Source organism: Aptenodytes patagonicus, chromosome 3 (genome assembly GCF_965638725.1).
Source record: "Aptenodytes patagonicus chromosome 3, bAptPat1.pri.cur, whole genome shotgun sequence".
Classification (NCBI taxonomy): domain Eukaryota; kingdom Metazoa; phylum Chordata; class Aves; order Sphenisciformes; family Spheniscidae; genus Aptenodytes; species Aptenodytes patagonicus.
The window spans coordinates 32,334,918-32,354,427 of record NC_134951.1 but is presented as its reverse complement, the minus strand read 5'-3'; the positions used below and the strand labels follow the sequence as shown (position 1 = coordinate 32,354,427).

Genomic DNA, 19,510 nt, shown 5'->3' with positions numbered 1-19,510 from the left:
AAACCCTGAATAGTTTTACAGTTCTTAAAGGTTTACATTTATTATGTTGTAGTCACGATTGCTGAATATCAGGATACATAGTACAGGCATATTAGAGTCAATTTTTTAAAGTCTTTTAGGGAACTTCCAGTTGCAGGTCAGTTTCTTTATTTGGATCTCAATAGGTATTAGCCTAAAGTTTTTGATGTCCAAATATCTAAAATCTACTATTGATCTGATGACTTCTATTCTGTAGGAAAGAAAGCTGAGGAATTTGCTGAATCTACTTATTGTATCTACTGATGCATTTGTTCAATATCAGTTCATCAGGTTTTATAGGATTTCTTCTGATTTACACCAGATTATGTGAGATGATACTGAGATAAGTTAGCAAATAAACACAATTATGACTGCCCAAAAACTAGGAATGTGTCATTCTGCATGTTTGCATAAGTGAATTAAAAATAATCCAAGAAATCTAACCTATATCACTTTACCAAAAGAAATGTGTCAAGAAGGCGGTCAGAATAAATTATTATGTAGACTACAGTAAGCCTGTTAGCATAGAGCTAACAATCACTTTTGAAAAATATATGGTTGACTTATGTGTTCCATCTTCTAAAGTTGTCATTTATCAGCATATTTTACAGTGCCAGCAATAGAATTCCATTGTAAAGTTGCCTAGATCATTTTTGAAAATGGGACTTCATAAGATATCAAAGTATCTAAGTCACCTCAAAAATGAAATATAAAATTAAATACGGAGTTGCCAACACTACTTCATACAAGATATTTTAAGATGTGAAATAGTCTAGCTATACTAGAAGAGACCTCTAAATGAGATATCTCACACAGTACATTTATTTTGTATGTCAGGTTATTTAGAAGTTTTCAAAAATGTCACTCAGGCTCTTTATGTGTTCTTTAAAATCTCATCTAGTTTTACGGTGCTAGAAAGGTAAGTGCTAACAATCATAAATAACCAGATTGTACATAACATGGCTAAAATTGTTATTTGTGTTGTGAACACTTATAAAGTAGAATGTCCCAAAGTGTTTTGAGTGGTTGGGAGTAATTCTGGCCCATGCATACATAATTTTAGGCATCTCGTCAAAACCTCTGTGCATTCAATGCCTTCTGAAGGGGTTTTGCTCTTTCTAGTCCTTTGTCGGTCTCCATTTTAAAGAAAAATAAAAAGTCTAGAAGAAAATTAATTTATTTGTTTAATTTTAAAAATATTGATTTTCCACATTGTAGTCATAGGGTTTTTAGCTGTGAGGAACAAAATCTACAAGTAAATCAAGACTGGTGGAAGCAAAAATACATTTATTAATTTAATTTATTTCATCCATGAAGTTACTGCTTTTCAAGATAGTTGATAGTGAATTTAAAAAAGAAATAATTAAACATGAGTGTAGGAGCCAAAGTTACACTTTAAGTTGGGGAAAAACACTACTCAGTCATTTAATATAGTCTTGAAAACATACACCAGTGTGACTCTGCATGCTGTTGAAGGTGTGGTCTTTCTATATCTTTTATATAAATTTCAAATATTGCTACTGAATTTTTCCACTACAGATATCAAACATATGTTTACAACATTTATCTGACCTCATAACAGACCAAAAATCATGTTCAAATGGTTAGAATCTCATATTAAACTAGAAGAGAACTATTTCTAGGTTTCATGCTTTATAATACATCTTTTGTTTATTTTACCTGTGATGCAAGCAGACTGGCTGTTTGAACAGAGTAGGTAGAGCTGCAATTATTTAGACACAAGTTTATATTGTGCTTGCTTTTTTTTTTTTTTTTACCTTCCCCGGCAATAATGTCTCCATCATCAGTTTTTCTTGTTTTTAAACTCATCCATTTATTAATCACAACATTTTCCCCTCTTTTTCCTACTCAGTACATTTACACAAGCCTTTAAAATGTAATTTCTCCATTTTGGGATGCTATTGTTGTATGTACATTGGCTTTCCCACTAAATTGTAGTTTCTTCTTTCTTTCTTTCTTTTTCATTATATCACATTTCTCACTTTGTGTGTTGTTTGGAGATAAAAGATCCAAATATTGATGTAGTCTTTTTAGTAATAGACTGTTAAATAGAATTGTAATCTTATTGTTACCATGATTATATCAAAATATGTACAAGGTTTGCTCATTTTTTTAACTGCTATTCTATTTATTTTGTTGATCTACATTGAGTCCTTTCAATTAATATAATGGATAACTTCCCTGTAATCCTGCATTGGCTGGCAAGTGGGCAAATATGAACAGAAGAATTATAAAAAAGATACATTTTTTTACTTGTAATAGTGTCTAAATTTACCTATGTGAAGACAAATAAGCTTCATTGATAAATATATAACAGAAAATTAAAATATATTAAGGTCTGGACCTTTCTCTTACTAAGTTTTTAGTGTATCAGTTCTGGAATAAATTGAGAATCTATTTATTTTTGCAGATAATAATTTTGATATAATTTAGAAACTAAAAGCCTTTAAAATACACTGAATTACAGATTAGACTGCTTTGTCATCTAATGAAGTATTTTGTTTAGTCTATGCAGGTGTCTATCATGCTTGATCTGAAGAATGTTAGAGATTACAGCTGCCCCACTAGGAAATCTCTACCTCCCGCCCTTCCTCCCTCCCTTCCTCCCTCCCTTCCTCTCTTAGGTGAGTGAAATACCAGGAAAATATTACACGCTTTAATTCTTCTTTACAGAACAAAGAGTTAAGAACATTTTACTCTCATTATGCATAATGATCAAGTTATCTCAGTTTCAGAAAAACATTTATTCAAAGTTTCAGCTAAAAATTGCTGTTCAAAGATTCAAGAGAGAAGGCCTAAGTTCTAAATATACCTATGGGACATGGAGCAACCTTATTTTAGTGTTTCCTTTGACATGAAATAGATATCTAAACTAAAGAGCTTCCAAAGGTTTGACCTTTGGAAAAGAGGCAAGCTGAGAAAACAACTGAACAACTCAGACCCTAAGGAGAAGCAGAAGCCCTAAGGAGAAGCAAAAGCCCTAAGGAGATGCAGAAAACCTAAGGACTCCACCACTAAAAAAAATAAAAACGGTAGGATTTCAACAGGCAGCTAATCATTGCCACTAAGAAGTATTGAAGCTACCACTCATTACTCCACTAAACAGAAGAGAAGGAAATATGGTTTGCCTGCTTCACAAAGAACAGAAAGGTTCAGGACCTTTCAGTTTCCAATGGGATTTTTATAGACGTCCATAGAAGTCTTAAGTAACACCTTGCCCATTGAGAATTTAATAGACTTACAGTGTTCCTTGAGGCGTGTTCCCTTTCTCATATTATTAAGCTCTTCAGGAGGGATGTTGCTTTTCAATTCTAGCTGGCCGTAAACACACAGGCAATAAAGCAGAAAAGGCTGGATCATATTTGTTCTGAATATAAGTTTGTTTTCGTCTTTAAGGATTTTGCACTATCGTTTACTAATAAATGCTTTTCTTTTCTGCAACAGCTCTTGATAATCAGGAAATACATATCCCTGTATTAGTAATATTAACAGCTAAAGATAGATGCCCTTTTGGTCATTTTACCCCTTTCTCTTTTCTGTGAAACTTTTTTCTGTTCAATTTATTCTTGCTGCTTTACCCACAATTTTTTATAACTGAAATGGTTTCTATCTGTTTCCACAAGAGACTTCTCAAATATCCCTAAATAACTTTTTCTGCTCCATGGTTCTACCTTGATTCCCATCCATTCTAGATTAATCAACCATTATCTACACATTACAAACCCAGGGAGAACTTGCACTTCTTGGGTTCTCTGTTCTTCCTCCTCTGTTCCAGCTGCATCCTTAGGTTTTGCCCAGCCCAGCACGGCATGCCTTTGCACAGCCTGCCTACCTTCACTTGGGAAACACATTCTGGTATTAAATTTCCTTGAATCGTCTCTGTCATTTACTCAGAATGGTATGAAGTATTTAATTTTAGTCTCACTAGTGATGTATATAAAACAGCACTTTCAAATTTCTCACCAATGATTATGATGTTTTATTTCCTGTGAACAATGAGAAAGTATTTGGTTCTCCACTGAAAAGTGAGCAAATAAAACCTAGTTTCACTGCCCAATAGAGTTTCTTCTGTTTTGGTTCACAAAGCATTTGCTACTGTGTTGGTGTCTGGTATCCATTTATGTACAGTTATATACTTAATATTTTTGTGCAGGTTTATTTTCATATTTTGTACTTTTGCAGTTTGAAATCACACAGACTTTTGTATTTTAATGAAGAAAATTTCTGTCCTGCTCAGTATATTGATTTGATCTATTATCATTTATGATTTAAATAAAAAATGTATCATCTCCCATTCATACCTTTAGAAACCACACTGAATAATGTCAGGCACTATGCTAGTCCATGAATGCCAGGAGAGACCTCCTCATCTCCAAGAGGTGGAATACTTCAGAAATCAGAAGTACTGAGCCTCTCACAGAAGTATGTGAGCCATCAGTAACATACCTTGCATTTGAGCATAAGAAAGGTCTTGTTACCTGAGGGGCAGCTGCGGAACTGAACTAATATTATCTGGAGAAACTGTTGCCTTAGAGAAAGGAGCGATTAATCAATGCATTTTTAAAAACACCTTCCCAAAAGATGGATAAGTAATCAAATCATTTTACTGTAGTAAAAACTGTGGAGTATTAGTGAATTCACTGTTAATGGATACACTTAGATTTTCTTCTGTACCTGGTGTGTGGTAAACACCAGCAGCTGGCTGCAAGAAGAAAGGCAATTTTAAATCCAGACTTTCTGTGAGTGGGCAGCATTGGTGTTCTTGATAAAAGTCATAGCTGTCAATTTGAACATTATGGCTATTCTTCCTGCTGTTCCTAGCAGCGATTTGAACACCCCTTTCTGCAACAAACTGAGGCACTAGGAAGTGATTTTAGGCTAGGAATAGTATACTGATCTGTTATAACTAAGGTGATGCCCTGCTCTTGCCCCAGGGAATAGTAGCCTTCCAGAAGCAGTGCTAGCCCATGCACGCTACCTTAGCAGTGGCCAGGGTAGCATCGGCTCAGAATCAGCCCAGCTCTATTTGCTTCGGCTATTTTAGAATTTCTGAACACTGTGGTTAGTCAAGATAAGAAGTAAAACTAAAAGTTTACAAGGACTTCTGATGAGTTTTTCCAGCAGTACTGTAATTTTCTCTCTAATAGGCTTTCCTCTGATGGAAGCTAATGTTCTTCTCATTCATTTACTTCCAAAATGTCTATTTTCAAGTGTGCTGATTGGAGCTTTTGTATAAAGCACATCAGTGAGCTTTGATACTGCCTATTTGGTCTAAAATTAAGATTGTAGCCCTTATAATCTTTCATGGAGATTTGCACTCACTCTCTTCTGAGACGTAGATTTACAGTGCCTTAAGTAGATTTCATTTTGATTCAAACTACTGAAACTTCATATGCAGAAAAAAAAAATGTCATTCATTGGTTTTGATTAGAAATTTATATGAAGATGCAAATACTCTATTCATATTTCAAATATTAATGCTTTTAGTGCACCAGTAGAAATGTTGGTATATTTCAGGGCCTAATTATATAGACAAGCTTGTGATTCAGTGATGCTTTTAAACAGAAAAAATATATTCTTTCTACAAAGAGAACTTAAAAATATTTTTCAGTTTTGCATTTAAAAGGAAGGGCAGCTGACGAAACTCAGGAAAGTAAAAACAAGGAGCGAACTGGATTGGACTAATTATAATAAATTTTTAACTAAGCTATGCAGATAGGGATTAGTTTAATTGCAGAAATACTTCCACTTAATCAACTGAAATCTGATGTTCCTCAGATTAAAAGAGCCTTATTTTGAAATTAGTTTTAAAGTGAACAAGAGTTCTAAATATTAATAATGGCATGATGTAAGGAGGACATGATGTAAGAGGTGGGTTTCTATAATTTCAGTTGTGAAACTGAACAGATGAAAATATTAACAATATTTTTAACAATTGAATTATCATACTTGTCTTCATTCCCGGTCTTTATTCTGTTTACTGCCTACTGTGCATCTCGGTCCTTGATTGTAACTCCTAGCAACCACTTGTTTCATTTAAACTGAAAATAAATCTCTCTCCCACTAAATAGTTCATTTTTATGTTAACCCTGAAATATTATTGCTTCATGCTAACTAAAGTACAGATAAGTGAATGTATATGGGTGTAACATATGCTGTTTCCTGAAATAGTCTACTGTGCCTTATACATAACCGCTCTAGGAAATATTGATTTTTCATTAGAGGAATAACAAAACAAAAGTACTGAAAACATATTAAAGCATAGTATGCTAACATGATCTTTCACATATTTTACTTCTTGGAAAGAGAAATGGTTGTATAAATGTGAAGCCCAGAAAGTTTTTATTTATTTAAAAATAAAAACTATTTATTTTAATCAGTAACCCCAGATATTTATGTAAATAGCACTATGTGGTAACTCTAACGAACTGACTGATGCTTATCAAAGGTGTCAGGAATGTCCGTTGACTTTTAATGGATTATCATTATAACATGGTAGTGAAACTAATGAAGACTAGAAGGGATACAGTTAAATCAAACAAGGAAGGACTGAGGTATTTTTGTCATGTTTGGTTTTGGTGAAGGGTTTTATTCTCTTCACATGTAAAAGCAATAGAAAATGCTGGAAATAAGGTTCAGTTCCTTAAACTAAAAATCATTAGCTTTCATACTGGTCTATAGGATAATCTTTACTCACTCATTCCTGCTTTTTAATATTCCACAATTTTTATTTTATTGAAGTAAACCAAACAAGAATTCACTGTACTGAAAAACCATGGTGAACTGATCCTACTGATGATGTCTTTAATTTCTTGAATTTTCCTTTTTAATCAGGATATTCAATCAAGCTAACTATTTTTTTTCATACTGAATTTTCTTGAATCACCTGTCTCCCATTAGAACATGGTTTCTGCACTTATTTTCCTGAGAATTTGAACAATATATCATAGCTTTGAGTAGCTAATCATTCATCAGTGAACACTAAAGGGACTTCAGTATTTTCAGCGAATGTCTTTCTTTGGGTCTGACTGAGGGAAGAAGTACTTCTGTTGAAATTGTTGACAACAGAAATACACAACACCTATGTCAAATACTATGCCTATACTATGTTATTGATATCAAAATAGAATAAAAGGTTATCTATGCAGTTAAAAGAAATTGCCTTGCATTTTTTTTAATTTAAATCTCAGGTCTCCAGAATTTGTACAAACATTTTCAATATGCACTTGCAAGTTGGACTGATGTGTTGTTCCCAGCTGCATTGTTCATTGCTTAAATATCCTCCTCCTTCAGGGGTTTACATTTGACTTCAGATTATACAGATATATTTTTATCCTGTTCCCTCTTTACCTTGCTTCTAACAACAGCATTCAAGAGGTCAATAAATGTTAGCATGGCTATGAAGTTAAGTATTTATTTAAACATACCTAAACAAGAGGCACTGATGATGACAAAAACATGTAAATTTTTAAATGGGCATTTGGAATGAATTCCTAATTTTACATAACCATTAAGAGGTTTTGTATAGATTTTGAGTCAAAGTAGATAAGTACATTTGCAAGTTTAGAGGACCAGTTGTTCATCTGTTCTGACCAAAGGTTGTTATATTGCTTACCTATATATTAAGGCTTCTGTTTTGTATATGGTTAAAGTAGTATCTTTCAAAAAGCATTGATGTGAAGACATCAGCAACTGTAGAATCCAGTTCTTTCATGGTAGTCTGGTACAGAAACCTCACTGGTAAAAATATGTGAGGTGTTTCTAACTTTATTTTGGTTTGCTTCTCTCTTCAGTCATTTGCTTTTGTTACGCTTTTCTCCACTGAATTAACGATCCCTTTAGTACTTGATATTTTCCCCATCCAAGGGCTGTAATCAAGTCACCGTTCAATCTTCTTTAGAAAATAGATTGAGTGTGACATCAGGTTTGGGAATGATAGAATAAAAAGCTCAAAACACCAATTCTCCAGAATTCCTTTTATTGACTTGATTTGTCAAACTCATCAGGCATGGATGTTCAGGTAAAAGAGCACTGCTCTTCCTTTTCACATAAGATGCTGAATACAAGATATTATAAAGTAGAGAAATGTCAAAGACATAAGTAGCGTCAATGATTAAGGAAACATTTCTGCTCAAGACTGAATTCTTCCTAAAACACATTAGGCAGTTGGCAGTTTTTTATTGAATTCACTCTAGATAGACCTATGAAAGATGTGACTTGTGTTTTAGACCATGAGTGCAGTTGCTGCCTCAGTATCTTCATTTAAAATGATCCCCCTTGACCTGGTTAGGTAATTGGCTCCCAATTCACACTAAACGTACTGTTTTTTCCAAATTAACAAAAAGAAAAATATAATTTTTTGCACTTTGCAAGGAGATGCCAAGGAGAAAAGAAGTAAAACACCTTTTTTGCCATCCTTGAACCATACATTTTTTCCTTGATACATCTCCCATTCTGTGATTAACAGTATTTCCTTATCTCATCTCAGGCTATTCTTTATTCCTCTCCTAGCTACTTTTAGTCTTCCCTAAAAGAAAGTTGCACTATGTCTTTTTTTTTTTAGCAGAACAATGCCCTTTTCCTAGTTTTGCTACAAATTAGTATAACATTACCAAAAAGGTACCTCTTTCATCTGGTTTTCCCAACTGACCTTCATTGTTCTGTGTTATTTTGTTCATTTAGTCTTTCCCTGTTCCAATAATTCCATCCAGTGCCATTTCTTAATGAAAAGCTAAGAATATCTTAGTAATGGTGACAGAAAAAATGGTGAGGACTGAATGGATTCAGGGGTAGAAACAATGTCAGGAACAACTCATTAATCCATTTGGCTTGTGGACTTACACTTTCCTGCTTCCTCTACCTTTTTGGGTGGAGCAGTTGGAGTCACTGTTTTGCTGATTTGCCTTCTCCCGTTTAGTAATGTGGGTGGGTCAGGAGCACCCATTCTTGTCAAATGTGCCCAATCAACGGAAAAAAAAATAGGATAAGCATTGATATATAACCTCATCTATGAGTACTGCCAGAGTGCAATATTGTACTGAGGTACAACAGGACAGCTAAATAAAAAATTGAATAATAAGAAACAATTAACCAATCCACGTCAGTTCATGTTGCAAATATTCTCTTATATATGCACTAATACCAGTCAATGGCCTGGTTCTGAGGAATGGCCTTCCTGGCTTTTCCTATTAGCAAACCCTAACATCTGCAAGTTGCAATATATTTTTACTGTAATTTGGTTACTATGGTGATGAGGGATAGCAACAAATTCATGAAAGATTCTTTGAATGTCTTCTGACGCTAAAGAGAAGTGAATAATATGTCCTAAAAGATAGATCCAATTCATTTTGCCTTATTGGAACAACTATTTCCAATGAACTGAGTGATAAAAAGGAAATTGTGTTTTAACCCTTTTTCTGCTAATGGAATTTTCTTGTATAGTGTTTGTTGCATCAGCTGTTCTGGTATATAATAGAGACGGAGTGTGATATTTGGATCTCCTGGTAAATATTGTTCCATATACTTACAGTTGCTCTATATAGCTAGTCTGTGTTGGTAAGGAAATTATTAGAGGCTTGCATACTTATCTATTAATTGGTTTAGAATGAATTAGCTATGTTTACCTGGCAGTTTACAATTCTGAGTTAAAAGTATTCTGTTTACCATTTCAAAAGTATACATCTTTTTGTAAAGTATAATTTATTGTTTTATGAATGTTTATTTTTAATTCAGTTGATTCAAGTGACTAACAAAATGTGGAATCAATACATACTACTACTTCAGAATAGATTTCTTATGAAGTTATTGTTATTGCTACAGCAAATTATTGAAAAATGCTTCTGATGTAACCTGTAAGTATGTGTTAGGAAGGTGTTTAAATCAGAGTACCAAAGTACAGGTAAAAAGCATATTTACTACATAATTTTCCAGAAGTAAATGGAAGTAAATTCTTAGCTGCTATAATTCTGCTGTATCTTTGATGTTGCACAATTAAAAAGAGTTAATTGTCCAAAATACTTAGGCAGTACATAACTGTTGAGGTATGCAGGCAGATCAGTAAACCCCTGCCTGGGGTTACAATAACTGAACAGAACATGGGAAACTACTGGACATAATATGAGAAGCTGCTGAGCTTAACAAATAACTGAGTGAGTGGCTGACAAAAGTTACAGATAGTACCATGAGCGATGACTGGATTCCACAGACAGTTAAGGGAGAATTTTGTGAGAAACAGGAAAACTTCACAGATAATTAAAGGGGGGAAACTGGGGACTTTTCAGGGATTATTTTCTTGCAAGGCCAACAGAGCCTGGGTAACCACATCAGTAATCCCACATAAAGCCAAGATTATCTAGGTAACCATATCAGAAATACTGAATTTGTGTATGGAGGTGACAAAACTGGGGCCAATGGGGACAAACACTTAGGTAAGGGTTGTTTATCTGGGAGAAGAAAAGGGTGAAGAAATGTAGGGATCAAGGTGGACGGGAGAAGTACAAATATGGAAAAATGCAGAGAAAAGGTGATAAAAGGGCTGGCTGAGTGTAAGTGGACTGTGGCTCATTATGCTTGTCTGGCTGAGCCCTGCATCTGATCACTGCAGTCTCTTTTCTTTACTATTTCTGTGTTACCACCTTTCCTAGTGGGCAGGGGTTAAGATGGACTAGCGAGCAGCTAGAATGATACCCAGATCTGGAATGACTCAAGGTCTGAGCCAGCAAGTTGGCAAGAGGTCCAGGATCCGGGTATGGTTATCGGACAGACTTAAAACCTGTGCTAATATTTGAGGGATCCATTAATGTGGGTTTATTTGTGCATTTAGAAAGTGAGGGAGTGTGTATGTTTGCTGGTGAACTTCAATACTGACTAGCCAGAGAGGAGGAAAAAGTTTGAGCCATCATTGCTGTTCATGCTCACGAGTGCTGTTTGTGTTTATGTGGTGCAGGGAAGAACACTGCTTTCCATGTTGATCCATGTGGTCACTGTGTCCGTATTTTGTCTGTGTGTGTGTGTGCGCGCGTGATTGTGTGTGCACCTACTGAGAGTACATTCAGCTTCACTACTGGTTGGATCTATAAACAGGAAAGGGAACAACCTCCCCTAATAATAATCACTGTGAAAGAGATGTTCAGTGACTCTTCAGTGTCTCCTGGGACTATGGTTCCAGTTCTCATCCTCCCTTTGCTACAGATGAGTTTACTCACTCTCACATATTTCTCCTATGATTATTCACCAAAATAAATAAAACATACAGGAATATTTTAAGTTCTTTGCTTTTTAAATGGTGATAGTTTACAGGTGTCCCAGTCAGTAAATGGAGCTTCACAGTGTAGGCAATTTAAGAAAAACACGATAAATAAAAGCCTCTCAATCCCGCCTAAAATTAAAAAAATAGAATTAATGAGAAATAATAGGGAAACACAACATAGTGACAAGGTAATGTTTATGGGCAGCATATCAAGAAGCATCATTCACTCAAACACTCCCTAATTTTTTATACTTATTTCTTTTAGGTCCATTTTGTGAGGAACCTGTTGATCCTTGTGCATCTCAGCCATGCCTGAATGGGGGCATATGCCAATATAATCAGTCTGGCTATGTTTGTGATTGTCCTGCTGGTTTTCTCGGTCACAGTTGTGAAATTGATATCAATGAATGTTCTTCAAGGCCATGTCAGAACAGAGGTACATGTATCGATTTGCCAAATGTAAGTATAAACTTCAGAGATCCCTATTTGAACATAGAATCACAGAATCATAGAATGATTTGGATTGGAAGGGGCCCTTAAAGGTCATCTAGTTCCAGCCTTCCTGCTGTGGGCAGAGACATCTTCCACTAGATCAGGTTGCCTAAAGCCCCATCCAACCTGACCTTGAACACTTTTATTGATAGGGTATCCACAACTTCTCTAGGCAACCTGTTCCACTGTCTCACCACCCTCATCGTAAAAAATTTCTTCCTTTTACCAAATCTAAACCTACCCTCTTTCAGTTTAAAACCTTTGCCCCTTGTCCTGTCACTAAAGGCCTTGGTAGAAAGTCTTTTTCCATCTTTCTTATAGGCTGCCTTTATATATTGAAAGGCCATAATTTGGTGTCCCCAGAGCCGCCTTTTCTCCAGGCTGAACAACCCCAATTCTCTCAGCCTTTCTCTATATCCATTTTCATGGCACTCTTCTGGAATTACTCTAACAGGTCCATGTCTTTCTTGTGCTGGGTTCCCAGAGCTGGACACAGTACTCCAGGTGGGGCCTCATGAGAGCAGAGTGGGAGAATCACCTCCCTTGACCTGCTGGCCACACTTCTTTTTATGCAGCCCAGGATACAGTTGGCTTTCTGGGCTGCAAGCACACATTGCCAGCTCATGTCCAAATGTTAATACACCAATATCACCAAGTCCTTCTCCACAGAACTGCTCTTAATCCATTCATCACCCAGTCTGCACTGATACTGGTGACTGCCCTGACCCGGGTGCAGGACCTTACACTTGTCCTTGTTGAACTTCATGAGATTCACATGGGTCCACTGCTCAAGCCTGTCAAGGTCCCTCTGGATGACATCCCTTCCATTTAATGAATCAGCTGCAGCACTCAGCTTAGTATCATCCGCAAATTTGCTGAGGGTTCACACAATCCCACTATCTATATTATTAATAAAGATATTGACCAGTACTGGTCCCGGTATGGGCCCCTGAGGGATATCACTTGTTGTTACTGATCTCCACTTGGACATTGAGCTGTTGATTGCAACTCTTTGGACTTGGCCATCCAGCCAATTCCTTATCCAATGAATAGTCCATCCATCAAATCCATATCTCTCTGATTTGGCAACAATGATGCTGTGTGGGACGATGTCAAAGGCCTTACAGAAGTAAAGGTAGATAACATCAGTTATTCTTCCCTTAACCGTCAACACAGTCACTCCATCATAGAAAGCCACCAGATTAGTCAGGCATGATTTTCCCTTTGTGAAGCCATGTTGGCTGTTTCTAATCACCTCCCTGTTGTCCATACACCTTGACATAATTTCCAGGAGGATCTGTTCCATGAAAGTGCCAAAACATTTAATTCTAATGTAACTTTTAAAATTAGCTTTTCATGTTTCATGAAGAAACACAGCATTGTCTGAATGTGAAGTATTTCTAATATTTCTATGGTTAAAAAGCCCAAATTCCACATTTTCAGTTCAGTTGCTTGGAGGTCACTTAAGAAACTACTGATGCTGTTTCATTTTTTTTTTCCTCTCTCTAATAAAATCTGATATAAACCATGATACATTTGTCATCTTTATTACCTAGTGGTTGTTTCCTATTGTTGCTTTTCCTGTGGTATCTGTTTTTAATTCCTTTTTTTATTCTTTCTTTTTTCTTTTTGTAAAATAGAATAAATTCATGCAGAGTCACAAAGGTTTGATAATAGAGTCATATCTGGTAGTATTTCAAACTGCACTGTTGATGTTCTTTCATTAGCATGACTATTGCAAATAGCAGCGATTATACAGAAACAAAATAGTGAAAGAAGAGTTCAAAAGCTCAGTTATCATATATCAGTGATACATAATCACTCACAGAGAGAGAAAAAAACAGATATCTAAATTGCCAAAATGATAGATTTCTAAATTATGCAATCTGTCTAAATATTTTGTCTGGTAGATAAACTAGCACATACTATTTTGTACGATCATTTCCATAGATAAACAGATGTAGTAGTTTGTTTCACACATATAGAAATCTCTCAGCATATGTTAAAATAAAGTTCCCTGACCATGCCTTTAAGACCGATTCTGAAAAAAACACCTGAATACTTCCAATTTCACTGGGGGAATAAACCCCTATATATTTTTCCTTTATTTTCTGTTGTCAAAAAACATTACTTTATGTAGAAAAATAAGGATGAGAGTGTCAGTTCTAATAAATATTTTGTTTTGTAAAATAACTTACTGTTCTTACTGTGTAAATTACAGATTGCTGTAACTGACATGTCTTTCACCATCATAGAGAAGTACAGTCTCTGTGTTTCATATTGAAGGGGGAAAAGGATACAAACCATTTTCCTTCCTACTCTAGTTAGTGAATACTGTTTGGTATCTGAGGTACCTTGTGCACTGTTACTGTTTGATAGATGCAAACATTACATTGGAACAAATTCAGAAATAAGGAAAAGTCATAAATGAATTATAAAGCTCTTTCCTGATTCAGTTATGAAATCTCAAAGCCAGCCAAATTTAGAGCTGATATATATATACATATATATATATATATATAGCTAGCAAACCCAGCTCTGGTATAATCTGTGCTGGAAGGCCTATTCTACTTGTCCTGAATTATATTCGTATCCTATTTGGGGCTAGGACTGCTTTTTGTTCTGCCTTTGTAAACTGTTTAATATGATGAGACCCTGTCCTAGTTAGGGTCTCTAGAGTAATGGAAGTAAACACTAATTTCTGTATTGCCTTGGTTACAACAAATAATTATTTCTAATTTCCTTCTTTTCTATAGGATGTGGCATGTATCTGCCTGCCAATATTCACTGGCAAGTTCTGTGAGAGAATACTGAATCCATGTGAATTGTTGCCTTGCTTAAATAATGCGACTTGTGTAGCTCAACAGCAGAACTATAACTGCCGGTAAGATTAGAAATTAATTTATTTTAGTACTTCGTTGGATCACTTGATGATATCCCACTGATTGCAGAAAGAAAAGACATCATCAGTCACAGAGAACACAGAAAACTATGAACTTTTAACAAATCTTTATTTAATTTCAGTGCCCTACTGTGTTAGTCTTCTTGAAAACTCTTGAAGTGCTACAAAAAAATTTAAAACATTTAAGGAGTTATAAATTGTTTCATCATTACTTCTGTAAGATAAAATATATAAATCCTGACACAGAGAGAATTAAACTACAGGTACCACTCCCATTCAGGGTGTATGATGTTTATGCTACATTTCTGAAAGGATAAGACAATTGTGTTAATTTCTAATTCACAGACATGCATTAGTAGGTTTTAGATTGATCCTTCAAGCAGCATAGTAAAAAGTGCTTCATTCAGAAAGACCATGCTAAAATCATCCATTTGAAACTAACAGAAGTGACCCAGTAGGTATATAATTTCATTCCATTTTAAACAGCTGTTTAGATATTTTCTTACACCAGTAAAGAGTACAATTTGTACTCTTCACATTTGCTTGGCTTTTATCTGGCTGCCTGAAGTAAGTTCTGCTAAGCATTGCTGAAGTGCAGTAAACAACTTTTAAATTTTAGGATATTCATAAAAGCAGAAAATTGAAAGCTGTGGTACACAAAAGCCTGAAAACACATTATGAATGAACTTAGAAACTGTAAATACATAACAGAAGTATAAAACATAAAGTTACAGTCCATCAAAAGACATCCAGTTGAGAAGTCTGGAAATTAAAATATAAGTAGAACTATGTTTACAATTTTCTCAAAGAAGAAAAAAAGACATAAAATTTTATTTATACGTACACCTAAATACATATATATACATACATGCACACACATACAAACACATACACAGTTAGATCTTCCCATATAGGTATGCATAGCACAGAACAGCAGTGTTATCTTTTATTTTCCAATACTTTAAACCAAGATATAAGCTACTAATAATTTACTATTATATAGCCAGTATTTTATACAGTATGTTGGTGCATGAATTAGTATGAAATTATGCCTGAAGCTTACATTTTAAAATATGCTTAAATATGTTTAAATATGTTTAAATATGTTTAAAATATAACATGAACAATTAATATGAAGATGTAAATTGTCTTTCTTTTAAAAAAAAAAAAAAAAATCCTGGCCCTGTGTGCAATGCAGATTGAATAATTTACAATTTCACAAAGCACTGGTAGAAATGGTCAGTACCATGAACCTCATATTAACATGGAAATTGGTTAATAAAAATAGCTATGGAAAGGCATGGTGATTTAACAGTCTTTCCATTGATATACTATGTGAGAATAAGAGTCATTATTTAGATCAATATAACAGAAAGTAAAAATGGGCAATTAACAACCCAACTGTGCGTCCAAAGAAGGGCAATGAAGATGGTGAGAGGTCTAGAGCACAAGTGTTATGAGGAGCGGCTGAGGGAACTGGGGTTGTTTAGCCTGGAGAAGAGGAGGCTCAGGGGAGACCTCATCGCTCTCTACAACTACCTGAAAGGAGGTTGTAGCGAGGTGGGTGTTGGTCTCTTCTCCCAAGAAACAAGTGATAGGACAAGAGGAAATGGCCTCAAGTTGCACCTGGGGAGGTTTAGTTTGAATATTAGGAAAAATTCTTCACCAAAAGGGTTGTCAAGCATTGGAACGGGCTGCCCAGGGAAGTGGTTGAGTCACCATCCCTGAAGGTATTTAAAAGACATGTAGATGTGGTGCTTAGGGACATGGTTTAGTGGTGGACTTGACAGAGTTAGGTTTACAATTGGACTTGATGAACTTAAAGGACTTTTCCAACCTACATGATTCTATGATTCTGTGATTCTATGATTTATATTGATTACCAAGAGAATCACTTCAATTATGTGGTAAAGCTAGGTACTAGAGGTTTTAGTTTTGGGCTCAGATGGTACAATCCTGTTTACTACTAATATCAAGCATTAAGATCCTATTAATATCAGTGGTGCTTAGATTTTACTTTTAATATTTGTGTATTACTCATGCATTCAGTTGTGCTATCTGTAAAATATACATATTTGCTGAGACAGGCAAGACACATTTGCGGAGAGCTAGTTTGAGACATGGGATAGGTTATAAACTTACTATTTTTAACACTAAGAACATTCTAAAAAAGGGAAATAACATACTAGAGAGAACACTATGAATAGAGTAATGAAGAGTGCATCCTTCAACTTCATACAATGTCGAGTGCTTGGCCCTGTACCTACTGTTTAAGTAAAAACTTTGGATAGTATTCAATTCACATGGTTTTCCCTAGCATCTAAGCTGCACACCAGACTTTCTTGGTGAAGTCACTCCAGTGACTCACCTTTTCCAAAGAGAAATATCCAGGACAGGTGAGATGAAACATCTTCTGGAAGTTCTGAATTTTCTCTGTACAGAGGTAGAGAGAAAGCCTGGACTGCTGTCCTAAACCAGATACTAAAACTGCAGACTTTTAATGTTAGATAAATATGGCAGCATTGGAACTTAGTTTCGATACTCAGTCTTAGTTTTGCCATTCAGTCCCTGAAGGCTCCAATTAGTGTTTGCAATATTTTTGAGTGTTTATTGTTAATAAATTGAAATTTATTTCCTAATTTTTTGTGAAAATAAAATCAGTTTTCTATCACTTAATCCCAAATATTTAATAAATGTAAATTATGTGTATATTTATGCCTGTATACTTGGAAAGAGTCATTTAGGTGAGAGAAAACATTTTGAGGAAGTATGAATCACATTCATAAAGAGATTATCATAAAGAGACCAGATTCAGTAATTCGGTTGTGAGAGCTGTGGTCTTGTCAAAGTCAGAGTGCTGAAATGTAGAGGAGGTGCTGAGTTTTAGAGAGGGCCAACAGTCAGCAGGTTTTAAGATTCAAAGTTATGTCTTGCATTAGCTACTTGAATAACAGAGGATGTTGGAAGGCCTATAGGAACAGTGGTTTAACAGTTTCAGTTTCTTTAAGTCACAGACTTGGAAGCTTTCTGGCTGTGAGTCATGTTTTAATTCATTTTACCCAAAGGAAACCTGCCATTAACAATGTTGCTTTATTCAGGAGGTTTGGAGCTGCTCATTCAAAGTTTTAAGTGGAGGTTTTGTTTCATTTTTGGTAATCATTGTCAAATACTGTAGGTTATGACTATGTTTAATTACTCTACAAAAAATTGCATGTGTTTCCTTCGGTGTAATACCTGATCCACTTTTACAGCATTTTAACATTTTAAATAAATGTAATGATGTTTAGTTCACATACATATACAAATTCAAATAATAGCTGAATTGACCTTTTAATCCTTTTTGTTTTGGTTTGGTTGCCCCTGTTTTGTCTGCTTCTGCTTATGCCCAAACTGCATTCTGCTTATATCTATCACCATCTCAGCTTCTATCTACTTATCCTTTCTTTTTTGGGAAACCAGTTGTTTTCCATTCTAACCATTCCATTCCATATAACCAAACAGACTCAATATAATTTTCTTCACTTCAGTTATGATGTATGACTATACTGTATCCTCATTCCATCCTTTCAGTCTTGATATCATATACAACTTTGTGCTAAGAATCTAATAGTAGCATTTTTTCTTAAATGTCAAAATTTAAGGTGAATTCAAATAGGCAGTGAACAAGGATATCCATCACAATAAATTGTGATTGTTTACTTTGTATCTTCTTCTATTATCCTTGTTCTTTAGGACAATAAAAAGTCACAAAAAATGTGAAATGGTGTTCTGAGAAAAATTGTTATGCTAGTGTCATCTTTAGAACTTTACTGTCAACTTTCTTGCTGTTAATTTACCCTCTCTGACATTGGTATGTCTATTGCAAAACAACAACAAAAACAAAAATAAGAAAAATGATCAAATACAAAAATTAGAAGCAGTTTCTAAAATTGGCTTAGTAATTTATCTATTTTATGAAACAGTCATAGATTACCTAAATAAATTGGACCAAGAAAGCTAGGAGCTCTTTCACCTGATTTTGGATCATAGGTAAAAAAAAATCAGTAAAACAAACATTGTAATTGAGTTGCTCTGATTTGATTTTAAGTGTTATTTCAATATGTAATACAGATAGATAAAAGATATTTATTTTTTTTTACTTTACATTCCTTTTATATATATAAAAATATAATGTACGGATGAATGATGCTATAATATAAAGGACAACAAATATGCTATCTGTTGATATGAGTACTTTTGTTTAGAGGGAAAAATAAGTATGTGACTATCTGATATCTTTGAACATGCTGAAATAAAAGGAGCTAAGTATTATGAAAAACTCCTTTAAGCTACAATAAGTGAACTGGAAATTTGTTAAGAATAGACTTTGCAAGAATTTTGATTCCAAGTATTTGAAATTGTAGTGATATAGTTATAGGATTTACATACAACAATTTTTTCAAGAGGAGGGTGAGGAGTGTGAGGAGAGTGCAGTTCATTGTTATTTGCATAGAGTGTCCTCCTGCAGTTGTATCGATACTAGCCTAAAAGAATATAGCTATTTAGAGAAGGTTTTCCCATATCCACCTACCTCTGTCCTAATGATCCTATGCATGGACTGTGTGGATGCTCTCCAGGGGTTTCTGGTGAAATCCAGCCTGTTTAACACTTCACCAAAGGCTAATAAGTGACTTAAGCTTCTGGACATGATAGATGCCTCTGTGCATCCCTCAGAGGCATAGCCATACCCACTGATTAGGCATCTTTAACAGATTTCGAAAATACAGTTAACTCAGTTTATATTGAAAATATATCCTTTACTTTTGTATGCTACATAACTGTGAGAGGCT

At 34.9% G+C, this 19,510-nt stretch overlaps 1 protein-coding gene across 1 annotated transcript in view; it reads left to right on the top strand.

Moving 5' to 3' along the window:
- EYS (eyes shut homolog) overlaps positions 1-19,510 on the top strand; it is a 1,011,092-nt gene that overhangs the window by 65,196 nt on the left and 926,386 nt on the right. The window contains exons 3-4 of the mRNA XM_076332996.1: positions 11,553-11,746; positions 14,536-14,663. Coding sequence (XP_076189111.1) covers positions 11,553-11,746; positions 14,536-14,663 — 322 coding nt within the window. The remainder of the gene's footprint in view (positions 1-11,552; positions 11,747-14,535; positions 14,664-19,510) is intronic.